Here is a 15,776-nt window from a genome sequence, read left to right as displayed (position 1 = left end):
TGACGTGCAGTGCATGGGACCCAGGACGCACTGTCTTCAATGCACAACAACCTGGCAATGGAGAAGATATGCAGCCAAGCTCTCTCTGACTTTCTCACCTAATCACCAGTAGGATGCAGTGACAGGATGGTCTGAGCCTCCACTCTGTGGCAGGTCAAAAGAACTTCCTTCGACAGGTGTACTTGACACCTGAAGGAAAGGTAGGTCCAATTTTTGAAGACACAGAGAAGAATCTTGCCAATTTCCCTCATTTTACTACTGCTAGATCACACCATGTCATGTTTTCCCCAATTCTCCACTTCTACATCAGAGAGCACAAAATACACACAGGCTCCTTATCACCTAAAGCTTATCTTAAAGGTGTATGCTTCTCCCTTGCTATCTTTTGTTACAGGGTCTCAACCAAAAACCATTACAAGGAGAGCCACTGTTACTCTACTTCAACAGCATTTATGTCCAAATTAACACATTGCACTAAGTATCTTTAAGACACAATTTTATAAATACCATCTTTTGGGCTGGAGAGATGGCTTAGCGGTTAAGCGCTTGCCTGTGAAGCCTAAGGACCCCGGTTCAAGGCTCGGTTCCCCAGGTCCCACGTTAGCCAGATGCACAAGGGGGCGCACGCGTCTGGAGTTCGTTTGCAGAGGCTGGAAGCCCTGGCGGGCCCATTCTCTCTCTCTCCCTCTATCTGTCTTTCTCTCTTTGTCTGTCGCTCTCAAATAAATAAATAAAAAATTTGAAAAAAAATACATTAAATACCATCTTTTGGTGACTAAATGCCACTAAATATAAAAACGGAAAGAAAAGATGTTAACAAAAGCTCTGACAGAACTCTAACCAGGTGCATCTTCCCTGTCTCCATGTAAAACCTCAACCCACCTCCTCATCACTGCTGAACAACAAGGCAGACGCTGTCTTTTTGGACTGCTCTGAGGGTTTAGCTTTCTCTTGGCTCTGAGGTTGTAGGGATGTCTGCTTCTTAGCAGCTACAGCACCAAAAAGGTTATCCTAGAAGGAAAATGACAGGGGAGTATATAAAATTAACACAGCTTCATACACAAAAACCAGGAAATGTATCTCTCCCTCTTGGGCACAGAAGTCAGTCTTCAAGGAAGAACAGAATATAACAGGTCTGGGACAAACAAGCAAAAATTGAGACAGGGTAACACAGGGAATAGTTAACCACCTAGGGCACTGCTTGGCCTGAACACACCCTTCTAGCACCTTGTTGGGAACCAAGGATCCCCACCTGAACTGAACTCTACATATAATCTACTCCACACAATGAACTAGCTGTCTCCCCACTCGACAATTCTTTTTTTTGTTTGTTTGTTTGTTTTTGTTTTATTGAGGTAGGGTCTCACTCTGGTCCAGGCTGACCTGGAATTAACTCTGTAGTCTCAGGGTGGCCTTGAACTCACGGTGATCCTCCTACCTCTGCCTCCCGAGTGCTGGGATTAAAGGCGTACAGCCCCTCGACAATTCTTCATGCTAATACCCACTGAAATATATTCTTAAGACAGATGAAGCATTGGAACAGCAGGGCATCCAGCCTAGCCTGGTTTTATGTACCTGTGCAGTAAGGCAACTTGTGTCCTCTAAGAGAACTTTTAGGGAGGAACCCCTACTTATCATCTCATATCTAAAAATAACTGGATGTACACACTAAAATCAGATACATCATGGGAAGGAACACATGCAGTAGAGAAAACATCATATAACTTGTGGTTTGAGCTAGGTATCCCCCATAAATTCATGTGTTCTGAATGCTAGGTCCCCTGTTGTGGAAATTGGGGAATTAGAACCTCCTGGTGGTAGTGTATTGTTGGGGGCAGATTTATGGGTGTTATGACCAGCTTCCCCTTGCCTGCCAGTGCTTGGCACACTCTCCTGAGGCTATTGGCCACATGATGTTGGCCAGGAGATGTCCAGCCTCTGCTTATGCCATGTTTGCCCCTTCCATCATGGAGCTTCACCCTGAGACTGTAGCCAAACAAGTCCCTTTGCTCCCATAAATTGCTTTTGGCTAAGTCCTTTGTGCCAGGAACATGAAGTTAATGACAGCAGTAAAATTAGCACCAAGAAGTGAGGCTGCTGCTGCTAGAAACTTGGCTCTATGGCTCTTGGCCTTCTGAAACTGACTTATGGGAGAAATATGGAAGGATCTGAAACCTTGGTCTAGGAGACACCTTGCAGTGCTGTAGACAGAGCTTCATGGACTGTTCTGGTCAGAGTTGAAAGATCTGAACATGGTAAGACCTATGGACTGTGAGATTTGGCTTATAAGGGAACAAAGAGCTTTGTCAGGACTGCTCTACAAGCAGTTGGTCTAGAAATTGCTGCATCTCTGCCTCCCTGCGTCCTGAGAACTTGTGCCAGGCTTCATTGTATACAAGCAGAAGAACATGGCACAGAAAGCAATGGAAGTTTCAGGCTGTGGTCAGTGCCTGTTCAACTCCAATTGTTTAGGAGATGACGACGTTTAGACCGGGCCATCTGTTCTGCACTGGGGCAGCAGAAAGAATGTGAGCTCTTTGAATGTAAGGGGCTTGAATGTTGAAGGAGTCCTCCTGCTCTTCAATGTCAGCTTTACTACCCCCTGAATTAACAAGTTGGTAGCCCACCTGCTACTATCAGAATATAGCAAATGCAGGAAAGAGAGGGTCACTGGATTTGTAATGTGGCTTTATTTTTTGGAAATGGCCATGGGCAGTGTGAAGCAGGGTTGGGTGGAGGTCTGACGGAACCATGAGGATGAACCGCGGGTTTCAGTGGAGACCTAGTGAAATGCCAGGACTGTGAGACAGCCACAGAGGAGGGCTACCAGCTTAGTATTCACTGTTCTTCTGGCGGCAAACAGCCCAGACAGAGGGGTAAAACTGGAATTCCACACTTTGTCACTGGTTAAATGTTCAACATGGAGCTATGGTATTTGATGTTTGCTTGCACTATTTTATTTATTTGTTATTATTATTGGTTTCTTGAGGTAGGGTCTTGCTCTAGCCCAGACCTGAAATTCACTATGTAGTCTCAGGGTGGCCTTGAACTCACAGCGATCCTCCTACCACTGCCTCCCCAGCGTTGGGATTAAAGGTGTGAGTCGCCATGCCCAGCTCTATTTTTTTATTTTTAAAAAATATTTATTTATTTGACAGAGAAGGGGTAGACAGAAAGAGAATGGATGTGCCAGGGTCTCCAGCCACTGCAAACATACTCCAGAAGCATATGCTACCTTGTACATCAGGTATATGTGGGTTCTGGGGAATCAAACCTAGGTCCTTTGGCACTAAGCCATCTCTCCAGCCCCAGTGTTTTTAAACTTATATTGGCTCAATCTTTCCTTTCTATAGCCAATGCCATCTTTTGCAGTGTAAATGTTTATTCTGTGCCATCATGATTCTTTTTTTTTTTTTTTTTTTTTTTGGTGTTATAACTTAGTTAAGAAACTTTGGAGCCAGGTGTGGTGGCACACATCTTTAATCCCAGCACTCGGGAGGCAGAGGTAGGAGAACTGCCATGAGTTCGAGACCACCTTGAGACTAGATGGTGAATTCCAGGTCAGCCTGGGCTAGAGTGAGACCCTACCTTGAAAAACCAAAAAGAAAAAAGAAAAAGAAACCTTGGACTATGGGGATGTTTGAGCAGTATTGGGATTGATTAAAAACTATGAGGATTTTTAGAAGTTGGGCTGAATGCATGGCATTATATGTCATGGACAGTTATGAGATTATGGGGGCCAAGGGCAGAATGTGTTGGCTTGAATTAGGTGTCTCCCATAAACTATTGTGTTCTGAATGTTTGGCCCCCAGCTGGTAAAAAATTTGGAAATTGGAGCCTCCTGGAAGCAGCATATTATTGGAGGTGGGCTTTTGGGTATAATAGCCAGTTTCCCCTTGCCAGTATTTGGCACTGTCCTGCTGCTTTTGTCTACCTGGTGTTGGCCAGGAGGTGATGTCCACCCTCTGCTCATGCCATATTTTCTCCTGCCATGATGGATCCTCCCCGCTAGTCTGTAAGCCAAATAAACTCTCCTCCCATAACTGATTTTGGTCAGGTGCTTTGTGCTAACAACATGGAACAAACCACAACAATAACCCAAACTTGTTAATCAAACCATAAGACCACCCAAATTATGACCCCAACACCCTTTCCACCCATCCCTGCAAATCCTGTAAGAGAAGTCCCAACCACTTTCTACTGCCCTTCCGTGCTTTCCACTGGAGCGCCCTGCTGCCCTTTGTCAGTGTATTTAAATCTTAAAGCAGGTGTGGTGGTACACGCCTTTAATCCCAGAACGTGGGAAGCAGAGGCTAGAGGATTGCTGGGAGTTCAAGGTCAGCCTTGGACTACAAAGTGAGTTCCAGGTTGTCTGGGCTAGGGTGAAACCCTACCTTGGAAAAAGAAAAAAAGCCAATGATCTATCATGTACCTACTTTCATTAAAATGAGAATAAAAGTACCAGGGGGCTCAAGCTGGGTAATGTGGAAAGACTTAATAACCCAGAGGGCAGCAGCAGATAGTCCTGAACCAAAGGAGAGTGGTCAGGTGGAAAAGACATAGGCATCATGAGCTGCACCAACCACTGTGCAAGGATGTGGCACTGGGCATTTGTTTCAGCTGCTGCAAAGACCTGTAAGCCATTAAGAGACTGAGGAGGTTAGGCTACTTGTACGAGGTCTGAGTTTACAGCGATGTGGCTGAGTCTGAGGTCACAGCCTATGTGCTTCTTAGTCATGGCACAGCACTGAGTGTTCAAGTTTGGTTTCCTTTCTCTCTCATTAATCTTTGCCACCCTAGCCATCGAAGTTAAGAGGAAAAGGCAAGATCAGGGCATAATTTCCCCTATTTTGTCAAAGATATTCTTCCAGATCTTTGGGTATAAGAGTGTTAAAAAAAAAAAAAAAAGTATTCCTCAAAGGCAGTGTAAGAAATGAAATCTATCTGGCATTCTGCAATAACTGGGTCAAGAGTTAAAGGCCCTCCTCATTGGTGCGAAAATCTGAGTGAGTAGAATGAAACCAAACACTGGTAGTCTGGTGGCCTCTCTATTCCCTTCTGGGTACTCAACAACATCAACAACAACTCTCTACTGATCCAGGAGGTACTTATCTGGTGCTGCCCTAACCAGGCTTACCTCTTCATCTTCATCACTGAAAAGGGAGACCGATGCAGGTAGTTTGCTGGGCAGAAGTGAAGCACTTTTTGGCTTACTCACATTCTGAGAAAACAAATCCTGCCAGATCAAAATTGAAGCTGCTGGTTAGCACGGTATACCAGTTGTGAAAATACCTGCTCTGCACTAAGACCTGATGGCTGCATGCCCGTGGGTTTCTCCTGTCAGTGGCGGAAGGCGCTGAGGGCAGAGCAGGCAAAGGGACCACCGAGCTGCCCTTAGAGTGCCCAGCACGGGTCTGGAATGGAGGAGGAAGAGGAGGCAGCCATGGGAGTCCAGATTGTCTCTGCAGCCTCGGGGGAAAGCAGACTTCCAGCTAAAGGATGGAAGGCTGGAGGCCGTTTACCAGTCAGTCCCACCATTCTTCAAACAAAACAAGCGAGAATTCCTTTGTCGGTCTGAAGAACCACAGGGAAGCACGCATGCTCCATCATGGAGAAGGCTCCATGACTGCTTTACTACTAACACCCTCTGCCCTAAGAATACATTACTTCCTTCAAATAAATATAAATCAAAGCCCAACATCTGTGCTGTGAAAAGAGCTCAGTGGCCAAACACTTGCCTAGAAATGTCCGCTATTCTTCTAGAACAGTAACTCTGAAATGCTGAAACCGGGGAAAGAGCTGCAAGATTTTCAGCTATGTTCAAAATGTCACGAAATGTCAAACTTCAAAGAAATGTTTGCCATCTGAACTAGAGACATAAAACGGGATAGCTCATCAGCCTTTGGGAAAGGAAGCTTCAATACAAGAGCCAGAAAATTAAATAGAACACGATCATATTTAATAAGACCTCTTTGGGTTATTATATCATCATTATTCCTCAGATGCAGATCTAGTAAGGTCACAGAGCTAGATGAGTTTTCATCGGGCTCCATGGAGTCCCACAGGTCTGTTTACAAGAGGCAACTTGGGGAGCCTATGCCTTCCTACATTTTATACCCGGACATAATGGTTCTGTTGCTTTCAGAAAACCAAAGTAATACAAACCAAAGAAGAAAAGAAAATATCTACTTTGCAATTTTGGGCCTTTCTTGGTGTTGGGGGGAGAGAGACATTTCTATTACCCTAAACATGTTCCCCTCCACAGACTTCCCAAAGCAGGCTTCTATACTTGAGACAGAGTGCTGATCCAAAGCCTGACATCCTAGACTACCTGGTGTTTATTTCTCCTTAAGAATCACAACAACATCCAAGAGAGATCACAATGGATGATGCACATAAGCAGAGCTTTTGGTGATGGTTTGAAAACAAGTCTCCAGTTCATTATACTTCCACCACCAAGGAGGTGAAGTTTATGCCCCCAGGACCTAATCCTAGGTGGGTCACTTGTGACTGTCTCAACCAATAGATGCTAAAAGAAAAGTGTTGACTCCCAACGCTGGGTTACATGACATCCTCAGGAATTTCACATGGAGCCCTGAGTTCCCAGTAGACCCAGCTTCCCTGAAGCTACCATGCTTAGAAGAGCTCAGGTGCTTGAGTCTTCCCACCTAAGCACCAGATGTGTGACATGTTTCTCATCCCATCTACCTTTAGCCTTGACAGACCCTCAATGACAACTGCCTGGCTGAGCTCATCCAACCTTTAGAACTGTAAGAGGCAATAAAACTGCTGGTGTTTCAAACCACTCAGTTTTGGAATGACTTGCTTTGTAATGGCACATAACCAGAATTCCAGGTAAAAAACCCAGGTGAAATCACACACACTGGGTTTTTCATATGCTCGACAATGAGGGTAACAGCAAATTCCAAACACTAAGAGATAAAGTTTCCAAGATAGGACAGGAAAGAATCCTGACCCTATGGAACTTAATCGGGGGAGGGAGGATATTACCATGGGATATTTTTTTGTAACCATGGAAAATGTTAATAAAAAGTAAATAAATTAATTTTTAAAAAGAATAAACAATAATAATAAAAAAAAAACATGTGCCGAAAAAGTGCTGTGCACACTAGTCTTTGAAATCCATGTGCTGGGGCTGAAGAGATGGCTTAGTGGTTAAAGTGCTTGCCTACAAAGCTTAAGGACCCAGGTTCAATTTTCCAGGTCTCAAGTAAGCCAGATGTACATGGTGGCACATGCATCTGGAAATCATTTGCAATGCCTAGAGGCCCTAGCATACCCACCCACCTCCATCTGTAATAAATAAAAAAAAAATAAATCTTAAAAAAAAAAACTTCGTAAAGAATGCAGTCTTAGCTGGGCGTGGTGGCACACATCTTTAATCCCAGCACTTGGGAGGCAGAGGCAGGAGGAATCTCTAGAATTCGAGGTCACCCTGAGATTAGACAGTGAATTCCAGATCAGTCTGAACTAGAGTGAGATACTACCTTGAATTTAAAAAAAAAAAAGCAGCCTTTAAAAAAGAAAATCCATGTGCTGAGGAAGTACTATGTGCACACTGCTCGTTAAAATCCATGTAGTGAGGAAGTACACCGCTTTTTAAAATCTATGCATTGAGGAAGTACTGTGTGCACACTGCTTTTTAAAAGTAAGTCCATGTATCAATAAAAAGGGCTTTTTGGCTTGTTTAGGTTTTTTGTTGTTGTTTGTTTTTTTGATTGTAGTAATAGGCGTCATGCATGTTAGGCAAACACTCTATGCCACTAAATTATATCTCCAATCCAAGAGATTACTTTCAAAACAAGAACAGAACAGAACTATATAAGAAAGTCTTCTTACTCTTCAGAGAAAAAGTGAAATCAGAAATATTTATGAATGCTGCATCTACAGATAAGTATCCAGAACTTAGAAAAATAATTCCTTACCTCAGAGTCTTCCTCATCTGAAAATAAACCTTTTTGAGTCTTTGTTTCCGACAAGAGCTGGGTATTTTTGCTGGAAGGTAAGGTAATCTATTTGGAGAAAAAGTAAAGAGAGAAAAACTGATGATTAGTAAGTAAGATGCCTAGAAATGAGTTTAATCATTCATTTAGAAAATGTCCCGAGTCTCTGCTATGAGATGGCACCAAACCAAGTTCCAGAATATTAAAGATGGATGTCCTGGACCTCAGTTCTCACAAAGAATTGATATAATAGGAGAAGTACTCTGACAAAGATTTCAAAAACTGGCATAAGCTAGGCAGGATAGAAGAAACAGTCCCTTTAGAAGGTAAATTTCTCAAGCCAGGCATGGTGACATACGCCTTTAATCCTAGCACTTGGGAGGCAGAGGTAGGAGGAGCGCCATGAGTTCGAGGCATTGCAGGTCAGCATGAGCTAGAGACCCTACCTTGAAAAAAAAAAAAAAAAAGTAAATTGCTCAGATTGGACAAGCCCTGGGCACAGTGAGATAGCACAAATAAGGGTGCTCCAGGTAGATGGAGATGAAACTACATGGGAAGAGAAAAGCAAGACAAAAGACAGGGTGCAGCTGGTTTACCAGGAGCAGGAGCAAACGCCTGTGTCGCACACGGCACAAAGGGGACAAGTGCCATTAGCGGCACACAGCAGGGCAGGCTGGCCAAGGGACCTACCTGGCTCTGACTGCTGGCACTCTGGCATTTGTAAGGGTTTTATGGTAATGATGTGACAAGTGGACATGCTGGACAAAGGTGACAAGCTGGGTGTGGCAGTGCACATCTATAATCCCAGCACTGGGGGGGGGGCCATAAGCAGGAGGGTGGGAGGCAGAGAAATCAGCTAGAGATCAAGGCCAGCCTGGTCTACCCAGTAAGACTGGTGTGCAAACTGAGTAGGCCAGCAAGGGAAGGAACAGCAACCAGAACTTAAGGACTGGTAGGGATACAGGCCACTAGCCAAACAGGTCAATTTGAGTATCGTCATCATCCTGAATGAAGACTCTATGTCCCCAAAGTGGGCACAATGGTATATGCCCATAATCCCAGCGCTGGGGAGACTGAGGGAGGAGGATTGTAAGACCAAGGCAGGCTTCTAGTATACAGTGAGACTAGCTCAGAAACAAAGTACAAAGATACCATGTTTCCACAGCAATATTAAAAACAAGAGGAAAATGACAGTAGAAGAATTACAGAATTAGAGCGTCGGTCTTTCATGTCTCTGTTGGGGCAGCTGCTTTAGGGAACGATCATCGGCAAATGTTAAAGCAGAGTCCAGAAGGCCCTCAGAGAGCAGCATGGGCTCCATGCCAGTGTGGTATATATGCTAAGATGGGCATGAGGAGCTGCATGGGGTGCACAACTTTAACCAAGCAACCAAACTGTCACCAGGGCAGGGGGCTGAGACACAGAAGGGAGCATATATATTGTCTGCCTGTATTCTTATCAAAAATGCTTAACCTAAGCCGGGCGTGGTGGCGTACGCCTTTAATCCCAGCACTTGAGAGGCAGAGGTAGGAGGATCGCCATGAGTTCAAGGCTACCCTGAGACTACAGAGTTAATTCCAGCTCAGCCTGGACCAGAGTGAGACCCTACCTCGAAAAACAAAACAAAAAAACAAAACAAAAAAAAAATGCTTAACCTAAATCTAATTATAGGAAAACAGTGAGGAAAATTGACAGTGAGTTACTTTCTATAAGATAAACTGGCTGGCAATAGAAAGCAAAAACAAAGCCTAATTTTCTTTTCTTTCTTTTTTTTTTTTTTTTAACATTAAAAGAAGCCCAAAGAAGCAGGACAACCAAATGCAATGAAGAAACACTGCTGGATCCTGGATTTCTTTAAACGCAAATAAAAATGTTACATAGGATTATGTGTGGGACAGGAAAAAAAGAACAGGGCAAAGGCTATGTATAAAACTTTAAATCAGTACTACACTGGGTATGAGGTTATGAAGAGATTTGGGGACAAATTACAGCAATATGAATGTGGACTGGCCATTACATTTTTCTATGGAATTACTGCTAATCTCGTAAGTATTGATAATGCCAACTGGTCATGAAGCAGTTTTCCAAGAGATGCTTCATGAGACACACGATCAGGGGTAAAATATCATAAACTACACATAGTTCAGGTAACAGTATGCTTGCATAAAGGTTCAGATACATAAAATATTTCACACAATCCTTACAATGCCTGTCTCTGAATGCCAGGCATTGGGGAAGGGGTACCACTGCGTTCTTTCGATTGTCTGCGTGAAGATCTCAATGTAAACATGAAAGTATACTTCCCGCTGAGCTCCAGACAGGCTAACAAGATGCCCAGATTACACTACTTCCATCACTCTCCTCTCCTGCTCACCGGTTTCTCTGCCCTTGTCCTGTTTTCGTCTGTCTGATGCACAGTAGCTCCGGGCAGAGCTGTCACTTTTTCTTCGAATAGATCTCCTTCCTCCTCATCAAAGATGGTGGCTGTGGGCTTCACTTTATCTTTAAAAAAAAAAAGAAACCAAAGCAAGAAGTTATGACAAGGCCAAGATCTGACTGAAAAATTCCTAAGACCAAAACATTTTTCTCTGTCAAAGATAAACTTATTATTCACAAAGGAATATAGAGCCATACTCTTCCTTTATTATTTTTCCTTTTAAAAAATTATTTATTTATATATTGAGAGAGAGAGAAAAAAAAGAGACAGATGAGAGAAAATGGACACATTATTGCCTCTAACCACTGTAAACAAACTCCAGATGCATGTGCCACCTTGTGCATCTGGCTTATGTGGGTACTGGGGAATCAAACCTGGGTCATCAGGCTTTGCAGCAAACACCTTAACTACTAAGCCATCTGTCTCCAGCCTAGTATTTTTCCCAATTTTTCAAAGTAGGGTCTCTCACTAGCCCAGGCTGACCCAGAATTCACCATGTTGGTTCAGGGTGGCCTCAAACTCATGGCGATCTGCCTACTTCTGCCTCCCGAGTGCTGAGATTAGAGGTGCGTGCCACCATGCCCAGTTTCCCTGTCTTCCTACACTGCTGAGAGAAGGAAGACTGGACCCAGGGCCTAGTACATGCTAGCCAAGTGTTCTGATACTGAGCTACGTTTCTAGCTCCAATCCTCTGGCCCTCTTGTCTCAGAACCAACCACAGCTCAAATGGAAGAAGACAGAGTTGAACCTTATCGGACTGACACACTTCCCAAGCAGCCGCATCCTATGCTCATGGGAGCTAAGAGTGGCTTAAAAAGTAAAACTTTTTAAGTTTTTAAGAAACCCAGAGAAAGTAAGTTCATTTAAAATAGCCACCAAGGGCAGGAGAGATGGCTTAGCAGTTAAGGCACTTGCCTACGAAGTCTAAAACTCTCCAGGTCCCACCTAAGCCAGACGCACAAGATGATGCAAGCACGCAAGGTCGCAGATGCACACAAGGTGGTGCACACGTCTGGAGTTTGATTACAGTGGCTGGAGGCCCTGGTGTGCCAATTCTCTCTGTTCTCTCTACCTCCCCCCCACCCATAAAAAGGAATTACAAAAAAATGGCCACCAAGTCAACCATTCTAGGAGTGAGATGTGAAGGCTGACTCCTGCTTAAAAACAAACAAAGCCCAGTGTGGTGGTAGACACTTGGGAGGCAATGGTAGGAGGACTATGGTGAGTTCAAGGCCAGCCTGAGACTACAGTGAGTTCCAGGTCAGCCAGGACTACAATGAGATCCTACCTGGAAAAACGAAAAAGAAAAAAAAAAAAAAAAAAAGCAACAAGCAGGGTCTGGGACATGGCTCAGTAGATAAAGCTCTTGCCACATGCAAGTGAAGACCAAAGTTCAGATTCATTCCTAGCATCCACGTGGGCGGGGCGGCTGACTATAATCCCAGTACCTGTGAGGCTGAAGCAGTCTAGTGAATCAGTGAGCTCTGGGCTCAAGTGAGAGGCCCTGACTCAGTAAACAAGGTGGAGAGCAAGCCAGGAAGACACCTGACATCAACTTCTGTCCTGTAGGTGAACTTGCACATATGTGTGCCCCTGTGCATATGAACATGCACACACACATGCATGCCACACACATATACCCACACCAAAAAAACTACATACAAGTAAATACAAGCAAGTAATGGAGCCCCCTCCCCCATAGCTCCAGCTGCTCAACTAAGCAAGAAAGACAGGAGGAAGTTTGCTCCTGCGTTCCCCCACATTCATGTATGCACTTTAATTCTTTACTAAGTAAGCCTATAAATCAAAGACAATCTGAACAAGTACCCTGGCACTCTGTTTTCTGGTTTCTATTTGATGTAGCCAGGAAGTCTTTCCAAGTCAGTATGTAGAGATCTCCATGTGTTGTATTTTCATGTGTACAGACATGGCATATATATATATGTATGAACACATACAGGACGACATGCATGCAACCCCAGCCTTGTGAAGGAACAAAAGCAGTATGCGAACATACATGTGCATGCATAAAAATGTATGCATGATATACAATGATACGAACTGCACAGAAGAGAGGTCTGGAACGCCCTGTGAGAGGGTTCCCTAGGGGAACAGAAAACAGGACTGAATGAAGGTGAGGAGAGCGTCGACAGAATCTGTTTTGTGTGTCTGTGTGTGGGGGCTAAAGGACAACCTCAAGTGTCACTTCTAAGGAGTGCCATCCGTCTCTCACTGGCCTGGAGCTTGTTGATGACGTAAGACTGCTGGCTGGCCAGGGAGCCCCAGGGACCCACCTGTCTTCACCTCCCCAGTGAGAGGATTACAAGAGCACACTACTTTTTTTTTAACATTTAAAAAAATTCTGTTTATTTTTACTTATTTATGTGAGAGAGACAAACAGACAGGGAAAGAGGGAGAGAGAAAGATAGAACGAGAAAGAAAGAGAGGGAGAGAGAGGGAGGGAGGGAGAGAATGGACATGCCAGGGCCTCCAGCCACTGCAAACGAACTCCAGATGTGTGCGCCCCCTTGTGCACCTGGCTAACGTGGGACCTGGGGAACCGAGCCTTGAACCAGGTTCCTTAGGCTTCACAGGCAAGCGCTTAACCGCTAAGCCATCTCTCCAGCCCAAGAGCACACTACTTTATATGGGCTGAGGATCAAACACAGGTGCTCATGTTTGCAAGGCAAGTGTGTCAGCAACCGAGCTATTTCCCCAGCCCCAACTTCATTCTTTTTGACAGCTTTACAAAACCCTACTGAATGGCGAGACCACACACAGCCCACGCGTGCATATCTGGGTGGCTCCCAGCTTTGTGTTCCTAGAAGCACTGCTGCACTGCATGAGGCGCAGGTCAATGAATGAAGCAGAGTCTGAGTCCCAGCGACGTCTGCCAGGACGTCATTACATGAGAGCCTGTCAAGGCCAAACAAGGGCCCTGCTAGTCTCACCCACTGCCGTTTCAGTCTCCAGAACTGAGCACACTGTGCATTTGCCCACAGTCTTCCCAAAACGACTGGGATATCACCTTCCTCCATATTTCCACTTCTATTCCTGCTCTCTACACCTAACTCTGGAAAACAAGTGCAGGCAGTCTGTTGGAACACATTATGTATTATGTTTATTATATTTCTTTCTTTCTTTCTTTCTTTTGGTTTTTCGAGGCAGGGTCTCACTCTAGCCCAGACTGACCTGGAATTCACTATGGAGTCTCAGGGTGGCCTCGAACTCTCGGCGATCCTCCTAGCTCTGCCTCCCGAGTGCTGGGATTAAAGGCATGCGCCACCACGCCCGGCATGTTTATTATATTTCCATACATCCCTTATGCATCCACTCCTTTACCAAGTAGCTGAAAATTGTGTGCACCTCACAGATCCACCCTTCCTTTCTAAAAGAACATCCAATGAATGCAGTCTTGCTTCTCCAAATGTGACCTCCAGAGCTGGTACTGTGACCAATGTGAACTTGTTAGAAATGTAGACTCTCCAACCCTATACCCATCTAGTCAGAATCTTCATTTTGATTAAAAAAGAAAAAAAGAAAGGGCCAGGCATGGTGGCGCACACCTTTAACCCCAGCACTCAGGAGGCAGAGGTAGGAGGATCGCCCTGAATTTGAGGCCAACCTGAGTCTACATAGTTAATTCCAGGTCAGCCTTGACCACAGTGAGACCCTACCTCAAAAGACCAAAGGAAAAAAAACAAACATTTTGAGTGACACATCCAAATGTTAAAGAAAAAACTGGCTTACAGGAAAGACATCATGAACACAGACTGCCATCAGAAAGACTGAAGATGCTGTTGTGGGAAGTGAGGTCACAGATACCTAAGCAGACAGAAAGAGACTGGGAACTAAGCCACCACCAACATGAAACATTCTGCTCATCTAATTCAGTGCTAGAAGAATGGATGACAAGAACTTTCTCTGTATTATCAAAGCCAAAACTTTTTGAAAAAAAAAAAAAAAATGCCAGGTCTCTAAAAGACAACCTTAGTTTCCAAAGCAGAAAAGACTTGCCCACTAAATCAAACCATCCAGGTCACAGCACTACTTAGGAGCAGACTAAGCGGTGACGGGACCAAGAGACACAGAACATGGGGAGCTACGCTCCCAGCTGTGTTCCCCAAATCAGAGGCTGGGGCAGGTACCGGTTTTGGGAGGTTTGCTAGCAGAGGCCACAAAAAAGTCATCATCATCATCGTCGTCATCGAAGAGGCCAGAAGGAGTCGGCAGGTGTGGGCTCTTCCCTGGAGTGGGCTGCTCTTGTTTCTGGGGCTCATTTAGTGATGGGGCAGCCGTGACCCCAAACACGTCAGTGTCTCCTGTGGATGGAAAGACAAGACGGTCAGAGCCACAAGCCAGGGCGGTCTTGGGACTGCACGGTGCACAGCACGACTGCTCAGCGCCTCCAGCTTCCACTCGCCACCAAACACCTTCACGGGTCACCGCCACAGGAATGCTCCTCAATGCTGAATCACCTGACCACGCACACGCCAGAAACCCCACAGCCACCGATTTCCTCCCTTCCTCCCTCTCTCCATATCCTCTTCCTCTCCCCACGGTGCCAGGGAGTGACCCTGGGACTTTGCACATGCTACACAAGAGCTCCAACACAGACCCCTATGCCCAACTCCAAAGCCACTGTTCTAAAAGCGGATGAGCTACCATCAGCGAAGGGGCTCAGTAAGCAGCCCAATGCCCCCCGAAGCTCCCCAGCACCTCCCACGGCCCCACCAGTCCTGAGGAGAAGAAAATCCAAAAGGCTTGTCTGACGAAACGGCGTTCATGCAGTTTTTAAGAAACAAACCCCTTGTTACCTAGAAATACAGAAACAGCTCCTGCTGGGATTTTCTTTCCAGGTTTGGAAGATGAAGACTCTAGAATATAAGGAAGTAAGGGGTAATTATTTTGCAAAAAAAAAAGCATCTTTCTTTGTTAAATCTACCTTTTCACCAAGAATGGTGGCTCAGGCCTGCCATCACAGCACTTGAGAAACTGAGATGGGAAGGTGCTGTGAGTTCAGAGACAGCCCGAGACTACATGGCAAGCACCAGACCAACCAGCACTGCACACCGAAACCCTGTCTCCAAACTCACACAGCTGCCTTTGCTGAAGAACATGCAACAGGACACATCCTCACATAGTTCTTAGAAAGTAAGTTTTCCTTAAATAAGCCAACTAGAAACTCTCAAGTTAAAAAAAAAAAAAGAAATTAAAAAAATCTCAAGTTTTTCTATTTTTACTGATGCCAGAAGTTTCCAGAGGCTTTTCCTTCAAATTAACAAAGTCTAAAGCTGTGACTCACTACGGTTACACTGCAGCAATAGGGGTGGATGGGGGAGCCAGCATAAGAGCAAGCAGGCACCCTCAAAAGA

The 15,776-nt window shown here is 44.9% G+C and overlaps 1 protein-coding gene across 6 annotated transcripts in view; it reads right to left on the bottom strand.

The window, feature by feature from the left end:
• The window catches only part of Washc2c (WASH complex subunit 2C), a 65,720-nt gene that overhangs the window by 25,965 nt on the left and 23,979 nt on the right, over positions 1–15,776 (bottom strand). For all 6 annotated transcript variants that reach the window (XM_045137226.1, XM_045137229.1, XM_045137231.1 and 3 more), the window contains 6 exons: positions 15,219–15,278; positions 14,550–14,723; positions 10,339–10,466; positions 7,947–8,033; positions 5,138–5,236; positions 883–1,011 (listed from right to left, as the gene is read on the bottom strand). In XM_045137226.1, coding sequence (XP_044993161.1) covers positions 883–1,011; positions 5,138–5,236; positions 7,947–8,033; positions 10,339–10,466; positions 14,550–14,723; positions 15,219–15,278 — 677 coding nt within the window. The remainder of the gene's footprint in view (positions 1–882; positions 1,012–5,137; positions 5,237–7,946; positions 8,034–10,338; positions 10,467–14,549; positions 14,724–15,218; positions 15,279–15,776) is intronic.

Source organism: Jaculus jaculus, chromosome 18, assembly GCF_020740685.1.
Source record: "Jaculus jaculus isolate mJacJac1 chromosome 18, mJacJac1.mat.Y.cur, whole genome shotgun sequence".
Lineage (NCBI taxonomy): Eukaryota > Metazoa > Chordata > Mammalia > Rodentia > Dipodidae > Jaculus > Jaculus jaculus.
The sequence above is the reverse complement of the archived record's forward strand: the minus strand, read 5'-3'. Positions and strand labels throughout refer to the sequence as shown.